Genomic DNA, 26,887 nt, shown 5'->3' with positions numbered 1-26,887 from the left:
AGGACTGAGTTCATCCCCTTCCCCTGTGCTCTGGCAAGGCAGCCCCTCCAAGGAGTAGTGATCAAAAAGCAGGCAACAGCATCCATGTTAGAGACAGGCCTGCTCCCCTTATTAGGGGACCCACACGAAGCCTGAGCCGACCATCTGCTCCATCTGTGTAAGGGGCCTAGGTCCAGTCTATGCATGGTTTTTGGTTGGTGTTTCAATCTCTCAAGCTCTTCTGGCACCTGGTTAGTTGGTCTTCTTGTGAAGCTCTTGCTCCATCTATCCAACTTCCCACCCCCGCCCCTTTACCAAAAGACTCTGTACACAGCACCCAGTGCTTGGCTGTGAGTCGCTCCATCTTTTTGTATCAGAGGTAGACGTAGCCTCTTAGAGGACAGCTTTGCTAAGCTCCTGTCTATGAGCGTAGCAGATTATCTTTAATAGTATCGGGGCTTGGCTCTCTCCCGTGGGTTGGTCTCAGGTTGGGCGGAGCATTGATTAGACATTCCCTCAATCTCTGCTCTATCTTTATTCCTGCACATCTTGTAGGCAGGGTAAATTTTGGGTCGAAGTTTTTGTGAGTGAGTTGGTGTTCCCCTACCTCCTCCAGAAGTCCTATCTAGTTAGAGGGTGTCCTCTTCAATCTCTCTGGCCACTGCTACTAGGAGTCTCAGCTAGAGTCACACGATATACTCCCAAAAGCCCACCCTGTCCTATGTCTCCAGGTTGTCATGGAGATGCCTCTGCCCCTGGTTTCTTTTTCTCTCTGCAGGCTCCATGTCCTCCCACCACAACTCTCCCCGGGTCTGGTCTCTATCCTCATTTCTCTCTGAGTTCCCTCTCCTACCTAGTTCCCTCTCTTCAACCTCTTCTGTTGTCTTTCTTTTTCCCCTTCTGAGTGAGATTTAATAATCCTCCCTTAAGTCCCCCTTGTTTCTTATCTTCTCTGGGTCTGTGAATTTAGTATGTTTATCCTGTGCTGCATGGCCCAAATCTGCTTATATGTGAGTATATGCCATGTTATTCTTTCTGTGTCTGTGTTACTTCACTCAGGATAATCTTTTCTATTTCCATTTATCTGCCTGCAATTTTGCTTTGGATTTCTTTAAAACATATTATATTAATGTATGTAATTCTCTGACAATAAAAAATGTTTACTTAAAAAATAACAAGGATTGCCCAATAGATCTTTATTAATTGCTCATCTAAGATTTTTCAGGGTAATCACTATTTAATCACAAGATACAAAATGTGTTGTACATTTGATTTGCTTTGACTTGGTTTGATTTTGCATTTGAAGCATCTAATTAATTATAAGATTTTTCATTTTGAGAGCTTAATATGTTTATTATTTCTTTCAGTGTGACACTGTAAGAAGCAAGGTAACTGGTTAAAATTCCAGAAAAAATTAAATTATGATCACAGCATCTATTACAAAACATTACAATAAGGGCAGCTCCTGACAGTGGAATCTTATTTCCCAGTTCAAACTGACCACATGTGCATTAATAATAGATCAACAACTTTGTTGTTGTTTTTGTTGTTGTTGTTGTTGTTTATCCTTTATCAGCTCAAATGAGGGCACTTTAGGAACTAACTGTTCATTAGTCAAAATACTAAAATAAGTGAAATCCTCAACTTCTGGGAACTGGAAATATTTTAACTCATAGTCATTAATATACATAAAATAAATGGAATTTCAATGCTTTATGATGCAAATATATCTTGAAGCATACATATATTTGATTCATCCTCAGGATGAATCTAAAGAACTGAAGTTTTTTACACAATCATTTTGTGGTAAATTATAAAAGACATGAGCTATTGTTTACACATTTCATGTCATTTAAATTTTTGGTGTCATTATAAATGAGTGTTCAATTATCAAGCAGAACACTGAACACACTGCTTTATCTTCAATCATGATGCTGAATATAATATATTCCTATGTGTTCAATTGCACATGTTAGGTGAACAGAGTCTCAGTTTGAAGTAGGATTGTATAGTTAAGAGTGGACACTACTATTCCAAAAGTGCTGGATGTGGTTCATTATACCACACTGGGTAACTCACAATCACCCCAGCTTCAGTTGATATGAAAGCCATGGCATTAATGGGCACTGTTGGCATATGCACATATACATATGTCAACAGCACACACACACACACACATGTTATTGAAAGAAATAAGATTAGAACTTAATGTGCATATTCAGTTATATATTATATATAACTGGATCTTATGGTAGTATAGTAGTATACTTTTATTCTATCATCTTAGGTTAAAATAATAGGAAAACATTCTTCCCTTTCAAAGTCTTACTTAAACACTAAGTATTGATAGTACTGATTGAACTGAAAAGGCAATTTAAATCCATAGCATCTCCCTTTTTTTTTTCTTTTTGCATCTCCCATTTAATAAAAGAGGAGAATCTACTAGGATAATTTTTTTTAAAAAATGTGCTCTGGCTGCAGTGTACAACCATAGTATTCATACCCTTTCACATCAATAATTTGTTGTTTCTAGAAGCCACAATGACCAATTTACCTCAAATGCAAGAATGAAATGCCGTGTAATTTCTATAGTGTGAACACAGTGATGCAGGTAACTAAGATGCAGGTATTCACTAAACTTCAAGCATAACTTGATCATTGGCCTGTTAGAATTGCTGGTGTTTTCATACTTGACTTTAGAATTTAAGTAAGAGTCATAATACTAAAAAGAAAATATCTCCTCCAACTTAAACAACCAAGTAACAAATCAAGGAATAAATGAATAAGTGATGATAAAGACATTTGATGATTTATTTATAGAACATGATAAAATAGCATATCTAATTACTAATTCATAAGTAGTAAACCATCATTGCAATTGTATGAGTGTAAATAATACTTTAAAATGTTAAGCTATTATTGCCTCAGATTTGCTAATTGAGTTTCTTATGACTTTATTGTTATTGAAGTGGGCAATTAGAAGTCCCATATAATTGAAGTTGTGTGCTGCAGATTGAATTTATTCTGTAGATCAGGAAGAAATGAGAAGATACCACAGCCCTGTCTAGCATTTCCGTGTCCCTACCCCACCTCCTGCAAACAGCATTCCAGGTGCTTTCTTTGTGCTTGTGAGATTTGGCCTACAGACGAAACTGCCTACCCTCTGTCCCTATAATAACTCCATGATTTGGGAAGCCATATGGTGCAAATCTGAATTCCATATTAAATTGTGAGTAAGATTTTGGCCAGCATTATTCCCATAAATGAATATCAGAATTCTATTCATGCAAACTTCCATACACTGCTCCTTCTTGGGTTTTGTCAAGCTTATTTTTACCTTTTCCTTTTTTAGACACTTGCAGAGATAAAATCACAGTATGTTTAAAGCTCTATTCCACTAATCGACAAGGACAGAGAGAGGACTATGGCACCGTCGGCTTCATCCTGTTCTTACCTTTAAAGAAGCAGTCTTCGTTGTGAACGATGGTGATCTTTTGCTTTTTCAGGCAGGCAGCTCTATGCACCTCACAGTGGTTTTCATAGAATTCCCCATCAGATCCACACACAGGTTTGTAGTGCTGTTTGCAAGTCTCCATGCAAGCGCACTCTGCGTGCCTCGTCTCTCTGCTGATAACACAGTGCCTTCCCAAGCCGCAGTACTTATTTTCACAAGATCCAAAGGGTCCATCGTGAATTAGAAATTCTGGAGATAAAAAAAGTACATGGTGGGTTGCCTTGTTGAAATAACTGGTGCATTTCAAAATATCAGATAAAAAAATATGTTCAAGACCTATCACAGAAATTTAGATCCCTGCTACACAGTGAAGAACTGGCAACAAAACCTACAGAAGAAACATTCCAATTCGAATGCTATCAGGAACATCTCTACATCTTCTCTTCCAGTCTTGGTCTCACTTCTCAGAGTACAGTAAAATTTGAGAACATTTTATTATAGTAATTAATTATAATTTTAGACATTTTTAAAGTTGTTATACAATATCAACCACTTTCACCATCCCCTCCTTACTTTCTCTGACCACCCTGCCCCCTCACAAATAGTCTGCTAACTCTGTTTTGTGAGCCACTGAAGTTATCCAGGTCTGTCTATTTGACTGTAGGTTTGGAGTTATTCTGTGGAGTCTGATTGACTCTATATGACACTGTCATAATGATTACAAGAATAAATTTGTAATCAGAGTTCAAAGTGTACCTTGAATCATATAAAAGACTTTTACACATATGAAACTATATTTGCTAGTTATTATTATTGATCCTCCAAAAAGAACATTCATGAGACATACATACAAAATGAGATAGGTTTAAATATCAGTTAGATTTTATAAATTAAGTTCATACATCACTTTAATTTTCCTCTTCATACAGTCACTAAATTTAAACCAGCTGAATTAAAATTAAACAAAAACATATCAATGTCAGTAGAACAGGAACAAACAGCAACCTAACCTGTAACATACGTAGACCAAAACAAAATTTTGGGATATACAGTTCTAACAAGTAGCTGAGGTAAAGACAAGTAGGATCAGTCAGAGTTCAGTCAATCAATTAGGCCAGCAATTCATCACACCATGTCTAAACTGGACAATGGCTCATCACACTGTGCCCAAATACCATGGTTGCTTATTGGCTGCCAATAATATAATTCCTCTGGTTTGCTTCCAATGGTCTATTATAACTCCCTTATCATACTGCAAGAGAAGGCTCAGGCATTGTTGGTTTTGAAGGATATACAGCTCATGAATCATTATGTAGAAGTATGGTATTCCTTCCTCTGTGCCATAACATGATAAGTCCAGCACCCTCTTAGACTAGAGACTACTTTGACTCTGTAACCATGGAAACTACCTGAACAGAACACTACAGAGAAAGGATAGCTTAGCTATTGGCAGAAGGAGGGAAGGTAACAGGTTTCCAGTCACTATTCTATTCTCTTCCTAGAGGTGCAAGGGATCTCAGGAGATGCAAGATTGTGTGCTATCTAAAAAGTACTGGTCAGAGTGTGAAGACCAGGGATGAGGCTGACATGAAATTATCCTACAGAATGATCATTATTAAGGATCACGATGAGGTGAGAGAGGTTCTCGTGTTTAGGACTTGAAATGGGATGGCATGAAGAGCCCATAGGAGTGATAAAACAGAATACAGGAGTCATAATGATGAGAGAGAGAGAGAGAGAGAGAGAGAGAGAGAGAGAGAGAGAGAGTGAGAGAGAGAGAAACACCTTAATTTCAAACCTGAATAGAGATTGCATTAGAAAAGATTGTCACGATATGTCATGACAGAGCTCTGGAAAGAACAGAAGAACGGACTTTTTAATTCCTAGAAACTAAGAAAACTTTTTATTTTTATAGGCTTCGTGGAGTTTTGAGAGGTCTATCTATGCCAGATGATTTACTCTAACCTACTGTACATGGCAAGGAATATGGATGGCAAACTTTTCTTCCAAGGAGTAGAGGGCTGGACTTGTGTTCCCAGGTGTGCCCTAACCTTCACAGCAGAGGACTGTGGGCTGTCTGGCTGACTATCGGGGGTTGGGACAAGGGCTGATTTCAGAGAAAGAAAGAAGGTGGCTAAAGGGTCTGCAGTATTGCAGTAGAAAGAAAGAAGGGTAAGTGAAATTGGTACTGCACAAAGGAGCTTTGATGAATCATTATCTATGATGGGATGGGCTGATGCAGTGAAGCTACTGTTCAGCACTCACCTATCATACTATAAATAAATCCTCAGCCATGCTTATAAACACAGTGGGTCATCATATAAGACTTTGGTTAAGTTGCTACTTAATAGGTCTTTGATGCCTAGCCATTGGTAAATAGACATTTGTCTGTACTTCCCCAAGGCAAAATAAACAAATAAAAAGTAAATAGCACCCACTATTCAGATAAATACAGTTAATTTATTTTGTCTAAAATTTTATCAACAAATGTAGTACATTGAAGTGGAAAATCTAAATTTATGTCATACATATGTATAAAAATCATGAGTGATTTGAATGTAGAAATAATAACAGCAAGAAGAACATTATGATAGGCAGATTTGGGCCCAGGGGTCGCGCTCAAACTATGGCACCAGCCAAGGACAATACAGGCCATAAACTTCAAACCCCTACCCAGATCTAGCCAATGGACAGGGCATTCTCCACAGTTGAGTGGAGAGTGGAGTATGACTCTCACACGTACTCTGGTGCCTCATATTTGACCACGTCCCCTGGATGGGGAGACCTGGTGGCACTCAGAGGAAGGACAGCAGGTTACCAAGAAGAGACTTGATACCCTATGATCATATACAGGGGGAGGTAATCCCCCTCAGGAACAGTCATAGAGGAGGGGAATAAGGGGAAAATGGAAGGGAGAGAGGAATGGGAGGATACAAGGGATGAGATAACCATTGAGATGTAACAAGAATAAATTAGTAAAAAAATTATTTTGAAAAAAAAAAGAAATAATAACAACAATATCCTTATTCTTATATCCGACCCTAGATGGCTATCATCACAGCACAAGAATTTGACTATCATTGTTATGTTTCAAATAACTATATCTTTATTATTAAATAATACAATTTATTGAGAAAGTGCCATTTATTAAATAATGGTTTATTAAGAAGTGATCGTTTTACCTTTCGTTGTAAACCTAGACAGATCTTGGAAGTGCTTAGCTTCCGTTGGCTGAGTTATGATAACAGGTGGTTGCACTATCTGGTACACTAATGTTGGTGTGATGTCAGGTGATTATATGATACACTGATGTTGGTATAATAACAGGGATTATCTGGTGCATGGGGTTGATGTGATAACAGGTAGTGATATCAGGTGCACTGATGCTGTGATGAAGACAGGTGGCTATCTGGCACAATAATGTTGGTTTGGTAGCAGGTGGCTCTTTCAGCTACAGTGTCTGTCGTTAATGTGTGTCTCCAAGAGTCTCTCTTCCTAAACTCATGTTTTTATATGCTGTTCTGATTCAAAGATTTCAATGAAAATATTAGCCACTTTGTAAACATTAATAGAATATTTTAAGTCTAGTTAAAGGTTGTTTGTTGCCTATTGTTGCTATATTTAAGGAAATGCAATTAATTTATATGAAATCCCCAAGTTGATTATGTAAATGAAAAGCAAGAACATATCCTTTTTGATGCTAATTAACAATAACTAATGTTAAATTTAAGTTTCAGCTGATGTTAAATCAATTAAAAGTGATCAGCGTGTCAAAGTTTTTCAAAGTAAAATCAGATAACACATTTAATTAATTTTAATTAAGGATTTATATCATGGTAACTTGTAGCTTGATAAAGCGGCATTTATTTTGCCAACAATGGAATATATATTTGGATCATTTGATAATTTCTGTGCCTTCCTAGCATTACTAAATGTTCAAATTACAAACATTAAAAGTTTAATGTCACACAAAAAAACAGACTTACCCAAAATTATTGCAAAGATATTTGTCCTAGATTCACAATCATAATCTTCTTCTCTATAATATATTTATATATGTATTTATTATCTATATATTGTTCAATCTGAAGGTTGTTATCAGAAACTATCATAACAAGGCTATAGACCTTAGCACAACTGCCTCCATGATGGACATACCAGTCAGGCTGTAAAACTCAGCACTTAGCACTGCCTGAGAAAACTAAAATGAAAGCCTAACTCACCAAAGTCCATATAGTTCTGGGAGAGTCTCACAATGTACTGACCTTGCTTTTACCTCCTGTGGCTCTGCTTCTAGCTAACTATTCTTGTTAAGTGCAGTATGTCAACCCAGATCAAGGTTCTTGTGCTTAAAAGCACATACTAAGAAAGGCTTGGGGTTACACTACGATCCCCAAGACCCAGTGTAGTTGCTAACCAACTAAAAAAGACTTTCTATTCACTTAAACCCATGCCAGAGCAATCTTCTTTAGTAAATACTCACAACATATACTTAACATTGAGTGAATCTTTTGAAAATGAATTTCTTTTTATATGTAAGTTGTGATATTTCTTGTTCTGGAATGCAAAAAGAAAGTAATTGAAAAATCTCTTCCAATGGCTCACAAAGGAGGTAAAAGAATACTTTAGAGGAAAAGATCTAGAGGTCTGGTGAGGGACACAAGAAAGATTAAGAGACACATCACCAAGTCAGATGTTACAGCTGAGAATAAGCATTCAGAAGAGACAAAAAAAATCTTAAAAAAATATTTAATCTTCCATATACATGTTATTAAACACGAAAATGGAGTCACCAACTCCTGTAGCCCAAAGGGACTCCTAGTGGAGGGAGGGAAACACCAACCCACCCATTAAACCTTCAACCCAAATTTTGTCTTTCCTACAAAAAGTGTAGGGGTAATGATGGAGCAGAGGTTGAGGGAGTGGTAAACCAATGACTTGCCCAAATCGAGACCCACGAAAGAGAACCAACCTCTTGAACTATTAATGATACTCGGCTGTGCTTGCAGAAAGAAACCTAGCATAATTGTGTTTTAAAAGGATTCATCCAGCAGCTGATAAAAAACAGATGCAAAGACCCAGAAGCAAAGAATAGGATGAACTTGAGTTCTGAGGAAGAGTGGGAGGAAGGACAGAGGGAGCCAGCAGGGGCAAAAGACATCACAAGAAGACTTACAGGGTCTAACTCTGTAACTAACCCTTGAGGGTTCACAGATACTGAATCACCAACCAAAGAGCATGCATGGACTGCGTAGATCCCCTAGAAACTTGTAGCAGATGTGCAGGGTGTTCAACATGTGGCAGTAGGGGCTCTTTCTGACTCTGTTGCCTACCATTTGATCCATTTTCCCTAGACCGGCTGCCTTGTCAAGCTCCAGTGGGAGCTTTAACTTGAAGTGCCAGGGTGGGTTGCTACCACTTGGAGGCTTCCCCTTCTCTGAGAAGAAGAAGAGGAGAGAGGAGCATGGGAGGAAAGGCAGTGAGGGAGGGCCTGGGAGGAGAGGAGGGGAGGGGCTGGGATCAGGCTGTAATGTGATTTTATTATGTAATAAAAGTTTACAACCTCAAAAAAAAAAAAAAAACAAACCCATAACATTTAATTAGTGTCACTGTTTCACTAATTGTTTCTCTTAACATGTGTTATATCAAAATGTAGATTTTTTATAGCAAATTTAACCTGTTTATAGAAGAGGGATGAAATCTTACTTTTTACATTCATACTTTTGTCTGACCTGATATTACAGAAGTAAATCAAGAGGTAATTAACAAATTCCTTTTAATTTCTCAATAACATAATCTCTTGGCTTAAATACAAAATAAACCCAGCGGTGTCTAGGATGACTAAGAGGTATTGTTCACCTGCATTGAAAAATCACACATGGATAATGCTCAAATTAAAAAAAATATTTACATAATCTGAAATATCTTCAACTATACCAAATACAAACAAATTTAGTCCTATGTGTTTTAAGTTAATCTTTTAGTCTAGAGGGATGGTGCTTGTTTCACAGGGGTATGTGTAACTTAGGCTTTAAAATATAACATTTCATTGCCAGTCCACACTAAGGATGGTGTTAGCAAGTTAATTAACAGCTCAAGTCTCATATTACTAATCAAATAACACGTAGATAGAATTCTGTATGTACTGCTTACAGAAATACATCAATAAATAAGAGAAATGCCCACAGAGTTGATAATGTTGCCACTCGTTTGTTGAGAAGATTCAGTATACATAGCATCGAACATGTCTGCCATGAAATATTTGATCAAGAAATGTAGTGATTGTGATCAAGAATAATAATTTGTTATGGATTCAGCACAGAGGATGTGTGAATAACTTGGTTATAATAAATAAGTGTCTTCCCAAAAAGCTGTGTTGTAAAGCATGTTGGATCTGGGTAAATGGTTCCTGCCTGCATTCCTGAAGCTCTTGAAGTATAGGTAGATTGACATTAAGTTCTGGGCCAACATGGTCTACTCAACTAGTCTTATAACAAAATAAAGATATAAGCAATGTACATCAAAGAATTGTTGCAATGAACGTGCTTGAAAATAACACCCTCAAAATTGCCAAGAATATCTAACACGATATTTTTCTCTGCTGCCAGAAAGTTAAAAATAATTAAGAAATTTTAAGAAATTGAAATGAAGAAAAGGAGAAACAAGAAAGAATCAAAGAAGGGATTCAAAAGTGTCCATTTGCATAATTTCATATTTTGAATTAGAGTCACAAGCATCCCTTTTTGTGATAATATGCCACCCATATACAGACAATTGGAACACCAAAATAAAATTGTAGTTTGTACATTGTAAAATAGAAAATGGATTCATTTCTCATAGATTTCATGGCTAGAGACAAGTGGCACAAACAACTGCAAGGCACTCAGAAGACTGCACAGTAGGACCTTTCCACGACCTCCATGATTAGGGTGCAGATGTCCGCTTGTTGCCCTGCTAATCTGGCTGACAGTTTGCTCCTGTGTCACTACTGCAGACAACCCATTTGAAGAGACTTTCTTCTCTGCCTTATTTGTAACATCTTCCTAGGTTTTGAACAACCTGTCAGATCTTCAGCCATTCTGCAGGAGTATATCATTAAGGACAAAATAATCTGAAATGCAGAGAATTCTCATAAAACCTCCCACCACACCAGCCAAAGCACATTGCACCAATATGCTGTAGGAAGTACTACGCCATGAATTGTCATTGTGAAATATTTTCATTTACAGTGATTCTACTCAGCCTTTTCTCCCTGTCCCTGCTCTCCTTAGGCTCTGACAGCTACTAATCATTTGAACAGATGTTCTTAGTGCATTCTAGAATATACTGTACTTGAAATAAAACACTATACAGAGACGCAGAAGTGGAGGGCGCAGTCCCATGGAGGAGAGTGGGAACCAGCGATCGCTCCACCTAAGGGATCTGCTTGCTCCTTCACCTGGGAGCAACTTGCCCTTTGCCTCATCAATGAGTGAAGGTTCATCCACGACCTCATTTTTCAGTACTCTCTGCATAGGGGTCCGTTGGAGGGACTGCTATGCCCAAGAAAAGGAATGGAAGCTCCAACACACTCTCATAGCTCTAGCCTTTAATGTCACTGCAAGTTTGTATTTTTTTTCTTAAAGTGAAACACAAATACATTTCATTAGGTTGCTCAAGAGTAAACAACACCTTATTACCCTCTTCTTGTGAATGAGAACATATTTAATCTGTGCTGTGAGATCAAAATAGTAAGTCTCCCACAGTGAGTGCCAAACAGTTCCACAAGAAATCCCTGTTCACCAAGGAGAGGATAGTTCCTGGATAGCAACATCTCTGTTATAGATTCCAGGCAAATAGATATGACTTGCCTAGAATACTGTATTACAGAACCAATAGATTGACTCTTGTCCTTGTCTCTCTTCAAGATCCAGGCAATCCAACCCTTGCAGGCTGCCTGTGGAGTCTGCAAAACATCTGTTTGAATTGGTACTGCAGACGGGAGTGGTGGGAAACTATAAGTTTATATCAAGAATACAGGAGAATATTAATGAATGGCATTTGGACATAAGCCTAACTTTTTCAAACTTCCGCTTTAAATGGTGATGATAAGGGCAACCCAAAGCAAACTCCTCTGTCACGGTACCTTTTACAGAGAGGCTTGGTGCAAAGGCATGAGTAACTGTCATCCTTCCTTGCATGAAGGATGCTTGCAGATTGAAGTAGACACCATCCATTCCTTGCATTTCTCCTCATTCTTTCTGCTACCAAATGGTGGCAGTCTGCCTCTCACCTGACTCAGGTAGCATTTCCTTTTTTTTTTTTTAAGGATGATTAAAAAATGGTTTAAAAAAGAGGATGAAGGGAAGATGGGGAGAAAGCATTACTGTAAAACAAAACAAAAAAATCAAAACCAGGTACAGTACAATATTTATAAGTGGAAGTGGCTGAAAACACTACATGCTAAAAGGCAATATAACACAAAACTAAAGTAGAAAGTGCTGGGAAATGGCAGAGCCATGGGCCTAACAACAAGGGCTTTTCAGTAGACTGCTGAATGTAATGGTCCTGCTGCTTTAGTTAAGAGCCACCTTTGTTTGTTACAGAGCATCATCATTATTATGTGCTTTGAAGACATACAAACTCACAAATCAAAAACAGAAATAGTAACTGAATTTCTGGACACATGTGATCTACCAAAATTGAACAAGAGGATATGAATATAATTACACAAAAATGTAAAAAACAGTGGAATTGCCAAGGCAATATGAAAGAAAAATCATAATCTAACAATAACAAAATTCCAGGCCTAGGTGAACTTACTGTTAAATACTACCAGGTGTGTAAAGAAGAACTAATACCAATGATCCTTAAATTATTCCACAAAATAGAAAAAGGAAGAACACTGCTAAACTCATTTTTACAAAACCCAGTATTACCTTGATAGCAAGACCAGAAAACAGACACAGGAAAAGGGGAAAACTTAAATGAATGTTTTGGAGGAAAGCTTAGGCAAAATTTTTTAATCAAAATATCCAGAACTACTCTCAGCTCTTCAGCGGTAAGTTTTCACAAAGGTCAACCATTCATGATGTCTCTGTGAATGCCACAAATAGTGTGACTTCAACTGCCCACGTAGGACTCTCCACCCACGTGTGAGAAAGTTGGTGAGTTTTATCCTCATCTAACACGCAAATAAAGCTTACTGCTCAAGCAAAGATACCAATCGGGAGACACCACAATGAGCTAATTGCTGTTGGATTTTAGGACAAGACTTTTCTCAGTGCTACTCTGCAGAAGATTAGGACATTTTCAAACTCTGTATCAAATCTGACATCATTCTCAGTCTCTCCACTAAATGTGATTCTTTTTCCCCTGAGATCTGTAATTATCTTGAGTGATTAATTGGATGATTCTAACTTTGCTTTATAGTTTTGTAACCTTTCTTAGTTAAATATTACAAATTCTCTTATTTAAAAAAGTAAATGAACTAACATTACCCAATATATAATTTTAGTAAATGAAATATGGATTAATTTTTTAATAATTTTGACTTTAGAGAGTTGTAAAAATTTAGAAAATAATGCAGATTTTTAAATCTCTGTTTTCTCTAAATATATGTATGCATACAGTACCATAGATATATATTACTCAAGCTAATTTGTTTTGAATATGCAGTACTGAATATATAAATATAATTATGTTCCTTTTTAAACACTTTTAACCCACTCTAAAGTAGTGATTTTTATATTTATGTGTGTGTGTGTGTGTGTGTGTGTGTGAGAGAGAGAGAGACAGAGAGAGAGAGAGAGAGAGAGAGAGAGAGAGAGAGAGAGAGAGAGAGAGATGTTCTAGAGAATGCAAACAAAATAGACAAGCCTGTTATATAAATAATGGATATTTGTTTAGTGGTTCTATGAAATATGACTCTAAATTTTTAGGTGAGTGAGGGGAACATATTATTTACTGAGCAGATTCCCTTTGTGCAAAAATTTCAAGTACCTTAAAACTTAAGATTTATAGTTAACCCTAAAGTGCAGAGGCCTTATTTTGTCAGTTAATAGATTACTAGTTCCCCATAAATGCACCATCGTTTCAGGAGTCTAGAGGTGTATGCATTCTGAACAGAGTTGGAACATGCTGACTTTAGGAACTGTTTCAGTGCCTTGTCCTACAGAACCAATTAAAAGTTTCACTGCCGTAGAATTAGCCTTTAGGGTAAGGACCCACAGGCTAAGCTGATGATCACTTGAACATGATATTGGGAGTTTGCTAAAAAGTATTCACTAATGCCATCCACAGTGAAGCTTTACAGTTGAAGATATTTACCAAAGGCCCTGAAATACCAAGCCATAAATTTTGCTGTTCCATCTTTTGTCATCCCCTTTTCATCTTCCTTTTTTATAAAAGAGGCTCTTCCATGTATCCCATGGTAGCCTTGAACTTATAGTCATCAAAAGGTTCTGTGTGTACCACAGTCTCCTGAGCTTTGGCTTGAGGGTGTGAACTCTCAGCACAAAGTGACACCCTCTCAATCAAGATCTGAAATACTACATGACCTGGACAGGTGAGAAAACTCTCACATGGACCATCAGCACAAAGTAAGCATGTAAACAATGTAAAATGAAATTAAACCATGAGGAAACTGAAAAACAAGACCAACAACCCTGTAACATTGATTTACACTCACAAAAAATGAAAGTGCAGCTGTCCTTAAAATAAAAAAAAACAAAATTCTTAATTAAAAAATAGAATGGACTACTTAGATTTATTTTTAAAAATATGATATTTACATAAGATGCACAATATAAATATAGAATGCAAAATTAAGAAAATCACATAGAAAATAAATAAGGGACTATAAAAGATAATATAGAAAAAAGAAATGTCAAATCATATTAACCATCAGTTCTTAAGTTTCTAAAGCCAAATAATAGTTGTCCAGATGGACAGGGAAGAAAAACAGATGGTAGGAAGTAATTAATAAATTATTAAAGTATTTCCCAGAAGTTAAAAAGAAATGAATTGCCAAATTTAGAGACATCATACAACATAAATGAATTATATTATACACTTATCATGACATACTCTGAAATTTGGAAATAATGAAGGTAAAGAAATGTTTCTACAAGTTTGTAAAAAAAAAAAGAATAAAATGTTCAGTCATGTAAAATTGCATACAAATTCATTTGCGTTTTATTTCAAAGCTGAAAGAGAAAGCTAAACAATTTTGAAGAGACAAAACCTAGCTCTGCACTCATTGCCCTGGTCTACCCACACCTGCTGCAGCAGGTACGACATTTCCTTTTTTCCACAGAGGAACTTCAGCTTTGGCTTTCTCCTGACATTTGGAAAAAGGAAATGATAAACACACAAACAAAACTTACAAGCTTCTCCTTTTGTATCCCTATCTGATGATTTTCTTAGTTTATAGTCCACATTGACACCTCCACTAGCCTGTACTAACAAAATTCTAGACTTTAGTATCTAGGTACCCATCAACAGATGAATGAGTACATTATACACTTGTGTAATAAAACCAACAACACTTCACAAAGATCATTCACCTCAATTAAGATGGAATCCTCCCACATTGCAAACGTGGTTTAATATATCAATATAAAAAACATGACATAGATAGACTTAAGTATAGAAATCACATGATGACATGATAGATGCAGAAAAAAAAAAAAAAACCTTTGATAATATTCCTACCTGATCCAAAAGAAATTAGGACTAAAAGGAACATACTCGTCCCTACTGTAGGCAGGACTGTGGAGTCAAGAACTAAAACAGAGACCAAGAAAAATGTCTTACTGGCACACAATCACTTGGTCAGCTATTTTTAGCTTAAATATCCCAGGGCCCCCTAGCCAGGAATGCCGCTGTCCATGGTAGATAGGATCCTATTATATCAATTATCAATCAAGCAAATGGACCCAGAGATAGCACACAGGCTAATCTGGTAGAGAGGCATGCTCTCGTCTGAGATTTCTTATTTGTGTTCAGTTGAAAAAAAACAAAAAACAAAAAACAAAAAACTAACCAGCCAGGAAGGAGCAAAGGTTGAAAATCTAGATAAAGAAAAGAGTTATCTGTTTTAGACACAGTACAAGTAGAATTGAACTTCAGTGCAATATAAAAAAAATCCATCACAAAATCAGAAGCAAAAGGCAATAGCGTATTATCATCTTTACCTAGTCCTTATGAATATGTCTGAGACATCCAGTTTGCTTTGGATAAGCACCGGTTTACTATCTTAAGAGGATGGGAATTCATCCCTGTGCTTTAAACATTTTGCAGGAGATTAATGCTGCTTGGCATTGAATATAACTTGAAAGAAGTCTCATTTAGAAAGCTGAAAATCAATAACATTAATTAATGTCATTAATGTATTTAAGAAATATATAAAGAATGATGCCAAACTTAGGAATAAAATGGTAATCAGGGTATTTTAGTTCCTTATGAGCTTGAAAGTAGAATATATTGCTAATCTGGTGAGAAAATAAAACTACATTACACCACAAGAGAAGTAACCATACGAACTATGACATTAGTTACTTTAGAGATGGATCCATAGGTAAAAGCACATTTTGCTGAGCCTGAGGACCTGAGATTGATTTCTGAAATCTACATAATTGATGGAGAAAAACAACTCCTGAGTGCTGTACTGTGATGTGCATGCATTATGTGCTGACTACCCAACAAATGCACACATATGCACACAGAGAGCAAATGCTATTCTGGGTTTTTTGTTTTTCCATATAAAGTTGAGAATTGACCTTTCAATGTCTTTTAAAAAATTGTGTAGGTATTTTTATGGGGATTGCATTGAATCTGTAAATTGCTTTTGGTAAAATGGCCATTTTTACTATGTTGATTCTCCCGATCCACGAACAAGGGAGATCCCTCCATCTTCTCAAGTCACCTTCAATCTCTTTCTTTAGGGACTTAAAGTTTTTTTCAAACAAGTCTTTCACTTGCTTGGTTAGAGTTACTCCTAGGTATTTTAAATTGCTTGTGGCTAATGTGAAGGGTGTAGATTTCCTAATTTCTTCCTCTGTATGATTGTCATTTGTATATAGGAAGGCTACTGATTTTTTTTGAGTTAATTTTGTAACCAGCCAGTTTGCTGAATGTGCTTATCAACTGAAGGAGTTCTCTGGTGGAATTTTGGGGGTCACTTATGTACACTATCATATCATCTGCAAATAGGGATAGTTTGACTTCCTCCTTTCCCATTTGGATCCCCTTGATCTCCTTGTGTTCTCTTATTGCTCTGGCTAGGACTTCAAGAACTATATTGAAGAGATATGGAGAAAGTGGGCAGCCTTGTCTGGTCCCTGATTTTAGAGGAATTTCCTTGAGTATCTCTCCATTTAATTTGATGTTGGCTAATAGTTTGCTGTATATAGCCTTTATTATGTTTAGGAATGTGCCTTGTACCCCCGATCTCTCCAACACTTTAAACATGAATGGGTGTTGGATTTTGTCAAATGCTTTTTCTGCGTCTAAGGAGATGATCATGTGGTTTTTTTTTCTTTAGTTTGTTTATATGGTGGATTACATTGATGGCTTTCCATATATTAAACCATTGCTGCATGCCTGGAATGAAGCCTACCTGGTCATGATGAATGATATCTTTGATATGTTCTTGTATTCGTTTTGCAAGTATTTTATTGAGTATCTTTGTGTCTATGTTCATAAGAGAAATTGGTCTGAAGTTCTCCTTTTTTGTTGGGCCTTTGTGAGGTTTAGGTATCAACGTGACTGTGGCCTCATAGAAAGAATTTGGTAATGTTCCGTTCAATCACAGAGAGCAAATGAATAAAGTAATACTTAAGTAAATAGAAAAATGTAAGCGATATATCAGTTTATTCTTTAAAAGCATGAAATTAGCAAAATCATACTTTTAAATATTTTTATTGAAAATGCATTTTTCTCTCATACAATATATCCTGACTATAGTTTGCCTTCCCCCACTCCACTAACTTCCCTGTCCCTCACCTCTTTTCTGACCCAGATCCAATCCCGCTCCATTTCCTCTTAAGAAAAGAATAGACTTTCAAGAGAGGACAGCCAAACAGGACAAAATCAGATGCAATAAGACAAGGGGAAAACTCTCATATTCAGGCTGGGCAAGGCAACGTCATAGCAGGAGAAGAGTCTCAAGACAAGCAAAAGTCTCAGAGAAACACTTGCTTCCACTCTCAGGAGTTCCACAAAATCACCAAGCTAACAGCTATAGCACATAATCAAAGGACTAGAGACCCACGCAGGCCCCCTGCTGGCTGCTTCATTCTCTGTGAACCTACATAAGCATCCTTTATGGGGGTCAGTGGGCCTCCTAGTGTTCTCTGTCTCCTCTGACTCCTATATATCCTTTCATAAGATGAGTTTGTAATGAACTAAGCATACATTAAATTATGTAACCATTTGCTATTGGCCCAGGGCAAGGTTCATTATCTCCACTAATACTAGATATACATATTTTAAATAATTTCAGATTCATATGGCCCTGAAATCATGAAGATTGGTGGACCAAAGAATTGTTTTAGCTGCCTTTCTACGCCATTATATAATATCATAGAAAATCAAATACACTTTTATAAAACATACTTTTAAAACATGACATTCCCTGGATGGGAAGACCTGGTGGCACTCAGAGGAAGGATAGCAGGCTACCAAGAGGAGACTTGATACCCTATGAGCATATACCGGGAGAGGAGCTCCCCCTCAGTCACAGTCATAGGGGAGGGGAATAAGGGTCAATGGGAGGGAGGGGGGAATGGGAGGATACAATGGATGGGATGACAATTGAGATGTAATATGAATAAATTAATAAAATATATTAAAAAACAAAAAAACCATAATTGCTCACTTTTGGTATTAAAGGATTGCATGTTAACATGATATATAAGAAAGAGGCTGAAAAATGGCTCAGTGATTAAGAGAATTTACTAGTTCAGTTTCCAGCAATAATATTGAGAGTGCTTTTTTTGTTTTGTTTGTTTGTTTGTTTGTTTTTCAATACAGGGTTTCTCTGTGTAGCCTTGGCTGTCCTGGACTCACTTTGTAGACCAGGCTGGCCTCGAACTCACATCGATCCACCTGCCTCTGCTTCCCAAATGCTGGGATTAAAGGCATGTACCACCACATCTGGATTCCAACTCTGACTCCAGGAAATCTAATACTTCTAGCCTCATTTACATGCACATACAGACTCAATGCCTATACATAATTAAAAATATAAAATTAGAGTTTAAACTACAAACTTAAGTTATGAGACAGAAAAAGTGGGGACTGTTTTTCCTTCATCTATCTCCAAGCTCCTAATATTTTCCTTCCTTCATCATTGAGATTCAGGGGGGAGGGGTACTAATTTCTGGAGGCTACTGTTTCTTCAATTCTGACAGGCCAGTTATACATGTGTTGTTTTTTGTTTTCATGTTGTAATTGTCTAATTTACTATGACTCAGACTCTCCTATCAGATTCTGTCTTTCTATTTAATTCTCTTCCACTTCGTGAAGATTAAAAGTGCAGAAATAACTCATTGTTCAATCCTTTTGAGTCACCTTGGATTACAGAACAGAAGGAGATTTAAAGCACCCCCAGACGTAGGTGAGCCTCCAGGGTAACACAGCCCTGATAAGAACAATTACCTCTGATGACTGAGTCATATCCTAAAGCAGATATGATAGGAGCTCCCCTCTGGATACATCAATTATTAACAAGTTAATAACAATCTATGTGACTCTATGCAGGACCCCAGCAGAGAAAAATGTGGGACCATATCTTGATCATGATTCCTAAACTATTTATACTTGTTGTACCTTTCATTGGTCTTTTATCTAGTTTAACCTATAGGTCAAGTCAGTGCTCAAGGTATCAACCCTTTTTACTGTTTTCCCCCCAGTGTGTCCACATTGAATGGTCTCCTTGCTTTTTATCATTACTCATCTTTATGAACGCTGTACTGGCATGTGTGGCTCAGCCTAGTGCTTAGATGTGCCTATGTAGACCAGAAGAGGGTGTCAGATCAGGAACTAGAGTTACACTTATCAGCTACAACATGGATGCTGGGACAAACTCGATATTCTGTAAGATATTTAAAACATTTAAATTTAGAATGTAAAATATTTCAAAACATAATCTTAAGGAGGATCACAGAAGAGAAGGCAGAAAGACCATAACAGCCCAGGAAATCTATGAGATTGTGTCTCCTATATTTCCAGAAGCTCAATTACAATTATGTTAGATGTGTGTAGTTTGTCTATGAGTGGCTAAAATGTTTTTTCTCACTGTTATCTGCATCTATGATTCATTTGAGATATATTCCGCTATAAAGTATTAGATATCAGAAATTTTACTGGCTGGTATATTTTATTCCATTGTATGTTTTATACTATTTGATGGGGTTTTCAATTTAGAGATACAATTTACACTTCAGTTTTATGTTCTATATTTCTAATTAACACACTAAATCTTTCTTCAAGTGGCTTGAGTGTATGGAATGAGTTTCATGTCTCTAAATGTATATTGTAAGTAATTTGTATTGCTAATTTTTTATTCTACTTTTCTGATTCTTTATATAATGTATGAATTCATTCTTTTCTTTCTATTTTTGTTTTGTATTTTTGTTATTTCTTTTGTAAGGCAAGGTGTCAGGTAGCCCAGGCTAGGTTAAAGCTCACTATGAAGTCAATGCTGGCTTATTCATGCCTCTGCCTCTAGAATGCTGGCCTTATAGGTGGTTGTCACTATATAAAGGTCATGTTTGCTGAATATCAGGTACTTTATACTTTTTATTTATATATTTATACATAATTTTATAGGAAGAAAATAAGTTACCTAGAAAAGATTTATAAATTTCGAAGCTGTGTCTGTGTGGTCTAGAACTGTCAGTCATTCATTGTTACGTTTGAACTAAGGCACAGCTCACGAATTCTTGCAGTACTTGCTTCCTGGGTTGCGACATGTTTGCTGAGTGGCAAGAAAAGTGTTTTTCAAAGCCCACTGTGGAATTCAGGGACTGTCCAGTCAAACTTTCACTTGAGTTTCCCCCCACCACAGTGCATTTTCTCATATCTACTCTACAATGCAGTGGAAGATGGATTAACGGTAGAGCTGATACCATAAAGAAGACATTGCAAAACTTGAGAATTCAGATGAAAACTGGAGTAAGGACTTCTGTTGGTGCCCTCTTTTCACCTCTGCAGCTCTTTCCAAGTAATGTGTGCTTTGAACTCTTACTGTGTGAGCCTCCACAGAATCTCTGTTCAATTTCAGTTCAGAAAAACTGCTGTGTTGCCCTTTTGTGATAGCCGACAAACTGTCTAATCCATTCCCTGCAGAGTCCTAGATCGCACATGGGTGATTGCCTTTTCTGAGAGTCACTGCCCGTTCTTCCCTGATGTCTACATCTTATAAAAGCTTTCATGTATTTGGCCTCCACTTTTTTTTTTAGCTGCCTCCTTAGGAGCAGAAATACTTCATCTAAGCTAGAAACACAAGTATTGTAAGAAATTGAAGTTCTACCATCATAAAACAATCATATTATAAACAGTGGCAAACCAAGCTTCCACCAGTAAAATATAGCTATAGCTCCAGATATATATCTATGCAGATCACTCATTCTAAGACATATATTTTTTTAATTTCTGGATTTTATTGTATGGTTAATGTGAAAATAAAATTCAACGATTAATTAAAATCACTCTACAGTTTAAATCATGTTACTTCAAGTACAAATCTTTGGAAGTAACATTTCAACATGGCTTTATCTTGGCACAGGTACTATATTAAAATTCCAACTTAGCTCTTATAAGAAAACAAGAGGCAAGATCTGATATCTCTTTAACTCCAGTCACTGCAAGTTACAGAAAAGTTGCTCCATCCAGGAAAGCAAGATCTGGGTTAGTGAATTGGTATTTGAAATAAGCCAGATTCAACAGCACATTTTTGAACTAATTTTTTTAAACAGCCAGTATACACATACAAATATACTGCAAGCTATAAAAGAACTAAAACAGGTTTGGGAACAAATTCCGCAAACCAACTACATACAAAGAACCACCTTAAATATAAATATGTGATAACCTCCTACACATGTACTTTTCTGTTAAAAATACTAGAAACTGCAGATTTTCTAAAATATTGAATAATGAAAACACAATTAGTGTTCTCAATGTATTATTATGATTATGATTATGATTATGCCATCTATTATCTAAGAGTTCTATCTTTTCAGGTAAAATGTAGCCATATACATTATATTTTGGAACTGTTTACCTAGAAATATATAGTTATCAGCTGTCCATCAGCTGCATCTGAAAAGGGGGTCTAGGTTCTCTGCTTGCAATGTCCTTGGTTGGTGCATCAGTTTGTGCAGGCGCCTGTGGGTCCAGATCTACCAGTCTTGATAGTCTCCTTGTGGAGCTCCTAACACCCCCTTCCCTTCCTTCCACCCCCCAACTCTTCCATACAGTTCTCAGGGTTTCACCCAGAGTCAGTCTAGGAGTCCCAGTATCTGGTCTGATCATCCACTGGGTGGAGTCTCACAGAGGACATCTATGTTGGGCTAATATCCACTTATAAGTGAGTATATACAATGCGTGTCTTTCTGGGTCTGCCTTGCCTCACTTAGGATAACCTTTTCTAGTTCCATCTATTTGCCTGCACATTCCTTATTAACTTTACACCCCAATTGTATCCCGTTCCCTCCTTTCTTTTCTGTCTCACCCTCCCTCTCTCTTCCCCTACCTCTCAGAATAGGGGAGCTCCCACACATACCTATCCCAGGACTGAGCTCATGAGCCCAGTCTTTTTTCTATTTGAGAGAGTTCATCACTTAATGAAAATGGGACATTCATTCTAACCAGGGAATCCACCCCTTGAAACTACTGACAAAGGAAGAACTGAAGCTGATTGAGGCTGAGTGGGAGGAAAAGGAGGGGGCTTTGCCGCTGCATAAGAGTGGGTAGGGTGGGGGTAAAGCTGATGACAGGTGCGAGTGCCAAAGTAGGACGGTTAGAGTGGCTTGTTGCTGGAGAGGGGGGGATGGAGAAGGCTGAAGAAGCCAGAGAAGGGGAAGGATCTGTGGTTTGGGGCCAGTGCGGAAGGGGCTGGTTAGTTGGATTAAGGGTTATAGAGGATTCTTCTGATTGCGGCTTCATAGCTAGAAGGAGCTAAGTGGGGTAACAAGAAGAACAAAGCAAAGTTTGGATCAAAGAAAAGAGAAAGCTTAGATATAGGGAACCTTCCTCCGTTTACCCAATTGCCAGCAGTATTTATAAAGGTTCTGTACAACATTGGAATCTAGGGTGCCATTAGGAAGCCATTTGGATCCGTTATCTAAGGGATATTATGGCCAAGTTTGGCTGCAACTGCATGTAAGCTTAGAAGCTCTTGTACTGGGTACTAGGTGTAGGGATCTGAAGTTCTCCAAAAGGCATCCCAGTGGGGATCTTGAAGGTATGGACAGCGCTCCCATCAGTGAAGAGAGAAGTACATTAGTCACAGGCCAGGTCCCAAGGCATCCCAAAGGGCACAGAGGGATAGAAAACAGTTGGTACAAGCTAGCCAAGTGGGTCATTATGGGCTGGTCAGGGACCAGGGCAGGCGCAGGAGTAAACACAGTGTCACTTAGTAGAAGGTTTTCGATGAATAAGAAAGGCAGAGAGAGGGAACTCTACTGGTGGAAGAGAAAGTATCACCCAGGAAAAGGGTCTAAAGGTCGGAGAAAACAGCTGGCTGTAACCATAAAGACCATGGTAGCCAGGGGTTCCTCTGTCTCCAAGGATACCAGAGGGGTAATGGACAATCAACAGTCAGTCCCTCCGACCCAAGAAAGCATTCACTCTGATCAGGAAGGGGAAATTCAACAATCAGCTGGTGTTGTGTGTGGCAATGTAGTGATTAGGTGGCATGAAAGTCAGTTTGTCGCAGGCTGACTCGGAATAGGGTCCAGGCACGGCTTTGACCCACGATGGGGGAGCACAAACGCCAGAAGAGCCTATGGAGAAATGTTGGGATTTAGGTGGTGAAATCCATAAAGTCAAACCATGTAACAGGTCCTATGGGGGATGTTTATTAAGGGAGAAGACACAGAGGCTGCCTGTGGGTGAGGGAGTTGGGAAAAGAGAAAGGGGGAGAAACGGAACAGGTTCTTTTTTATAAGGTGCATGCACAGGGAGAAGACAGGCAGCTCGTGGCAACAGTGAGAATGTGTTGCATCTTGGCTGCTAGTAATAACATGTCCTATTGTTGCGAAGTTCCTGTTGCTGGCCATGGGGGTGCCTGATTGCTAACAGCAAAAATATCAAGTCTTTGAAGAAAAAAAAACTGAAGGAGATCTCAAAAGATAGAAAGAACTCATTTGCTCATGATTTGATAGAATTAACATAGTAAAAGTGGCTATCTTATTACAAGAAATCTACAGATTCGCTACAACGCCCATTAAAAATTTATGATGATTATTTACAGATCTTGAAAGGACTAGACTCAACTTTATATGAAAAAACAAAACAAAACAAAAACAAAAACCCAGGATAGCTAAAAAAAAACAGTCTTGTACAATAAAAACATCCAGAGGACTCATAATCCCTGATGTCAAGGTCTCCTACAAAACTATAGTAATAAAAACAACTGGATATTGTCATGAAAATAATAGGTGAACCAGTAGAATTAAATTGAAGTCCCACATGAAAATCCAGAGACATCTGGACACTTGATTTTTTATTTTTTTAAAAAAAAGCCACTAATACACATTAGAAATAAAGCATTTTGAAAAAATGGTATTTTGTCTAACTGGATGTCTGTATGTAGGCTATGCAAACAGACCCATATTTATTACCCTTCACAAAACTCAAGTCCAAATTGATCAAAACCTCAACATAAAACCAGATACACAGAACATGATAAAAAATGAAAGTGGCAACAGCCTTGAACTCGTTGTTACAGGAGACAACTTTCTGAACAGAACAACAATCAGGCATGCAATAAGATCAACAATTAATGAATAAGACCTCATGTGACTGAAAAGTTTCTGTAAGACACCATCAATAGGAAAATATGGCAGCCTATAGAACGGAAAAGGATTTTCAGAAACTCTACATCTGACAGAGGGCTAATATCTAAAATATATAAAGAACCCAAGAACCTTGACATCAAAACAACTGAACAATCCAATTAAAAATGAGGTACAGATCTAAATAGAGAATTTTCTTTAAAGGAATCTTAAGTGGTTGAGAAATACTTAAATATTCAGCATCCTCAGTCATTAGAGAAATGCCAATCAAAACGATTTTGAGGCTCCATTTTACACATGTCTGAATGGCTAAGATCAAAAACACACATGACACCTCATAATGGCAAGGATGAAAAGCAAGCAGAACAGTCCCCCATTGCAGGATGGAGTGCAAACTTGTATAGTCACTATAGAAATCAATAGAACAATTCCTCAGAAAGTTGGGAATTGGTTTACCTAAGGAACAACATATACTACTCTTGGGCATATACCCAAAGGATGCTACCATAAGGACACTTAATCAACTATGTTCATATTTGCTTTATTGATGAAAGCCAGCAACTAGAAACAACCTAAATGCCCCTCAACCAAAGAATAGATGAACAAAATGTGATATATTTACATAATGGAATATTACTCGACTTTTAAAAATGGTGATATAATGGCATTTTCAGGAAAATGGATTGAAATAGAGAAATAGTATCCTGAGTAAGGTAACCAAGACCCAGAAAGATAAACATGGTATGTGTTCACTTATAAGTGGATATTAGCTGGTAATTAAGGGATAATTATGCTTCAATTCTCAGATCTACACGAGCTTAGACACAAGAAGAATCAAGGAGGAGGCATGGGTCTCCCTGGGGAGAGGAAATAGAATAGAGTTTGCAGTTAGTCTGGGGATGAGTGGGGATGGCAAAAAGATAGATCAGATGGAGGGTGGCCAAAGAGAGAATGGGGAAAGCACACCGGAATGGAAGGGTTTGGTGGGGCAATGTTAACACTTAGTGAGGTTGAAATTCCCTATTATCCACAAAGGTAACCCTCACACTACACTATGTCCTCTGTATATATGTTATGGTTGTTAGCTTGGTGCTCTCACAGGACTTTTTACAGTAGGAATTGGAGTGGTCTCGGAGTCTTTTGTCTCCCCCTGTGACCCTTTTCTTCCCACTGGTTTGCCTCATCCAGCCTGTACATGAGGGTTTTTTTCTAGTCTTATTGCACCTTGTTATGCTGTGTTGGGTTGATATCCCTGAAAACCTGCTCTTTCCTGAAAGAAAACAGAAGAGGTATAGATCCAGGGGGGAGGGGAGGTGGGGATGGGGAGAGTTTGGAGAAGTGGAGGGAGGGAAAACTGTCTGGATGTACTGTGTGAGAGACTAGTGATTTTTTTTTAAAAAAAAGGATACAGTTTAATAGTTTTCTTTTCTTTCTTACAATTAGATTTTATATATTTCTGAATTTGTTACATTTGTGCCAGAATATTTATGTAAGCTCATCCCTGAGACACAACAATTCTGTTTATTAAAATGGCATTTAAAATGTTTTCTACGTCACCTATACTTGATAGAAAGTTGTATTAATTGATTTCAAAGTAATAAAAATATAAATTAAATCAACAAAAAACGTTCTTAGCTAGATTCTTCACCCTAAAGTTTAGTAATTGTGCAACTGAAGTGCAACAGGAACCTAGTCTCCTCTCCAGATGGTATAAATCCTTCTAAAATATGTCCAATTTGAAGTGGTATAGACACTAGATTATATATATATATATATATATATATATATATATATATATATATATATATATATATAGCCTCCCATGTGGCTTTCTTTTCAAATCAAAGCACTATATACAGTTTTACAAAAAGCAGAGACTGAAGCCAGGTGTAGTGACACACACATTTAATCCCAGCACTCGGGAGGCAAAGGCAGGCAGATCTCTCCAAGTTAGTCCAGCCTACTCTACAAAGTCAGTCTAGGACAGTCAAGGCTACACAGAGAAACCCTGTCTTAAAAAACTGAAAAAAAAAATCAGAGAGTTGTCATTTATTATTGACCTCAAGAAAATCTCTGGATGTATATGGAGTAAAACCATGGTTAATAGAATTAAAGGAACTATTTTAAACAATTACATTGAGGTATTATTTTTCTGTCATTTTAAAAGCCATGTGATATTATGGGTCAGTTTATTGTCTTCTCCTAGATTGCAGATGTATATAATTTATAATATCTGCTTCATTTTATTTTGTAAATATTAACAAGGTTTGATGTCTCCCACAACATAGTATGAGAGTGATAGAAACTTGTGGAACATGAGAATTTGTTTCTATTTATAATAGTTATATTTTATATTAATTATCTCCTAATTTTACAACACATACAGTCACAATTTCACATAATTGCTTCCCTAGGCTTCTACACAGCATTATAAAGTTTTTTAATG

General features: G+C 37.3%; 1 protein-coding gene across 2 annotated transcripts in view; it reads right to left on the bottom strand.

Moving 5' to 3' along the window:
• The window catches only part of FSTL5 (follistatin like 5), a 580,413-nt gene that overhangs the window by 367,275 nt on the left and 186,251 nt on the right, over positions 1 to 26,887 (bottom strand). For both annotated transcript variants that reach the window (XM_084768539.1, XM_084768540.1), the window contains exon 4: positions 3,434 to 3,682. In XM_084768539.1, coding sequence (XP_084624665.1) covers positions 3,434 to 3,682 — 249 coding nt within the window. The remainder of the gene's footprint in view (positions 1 to 3,433; positions 3,683 to 26,887) is intronic.

This window comes from Acomys minous (assembly GCF_964271855.1).
Source record: "Acomys minous genome assembly, chromosome: 19".
NCBI classification, from domain to species: Eukaryota; Metazoa; Chordata; class Mammalia; order Rodentia; family Muridae; genus Acomys; species Acomys minous.
This window is presented reverse-complemented; position numbering and strand designations above follow the sequence as displayed.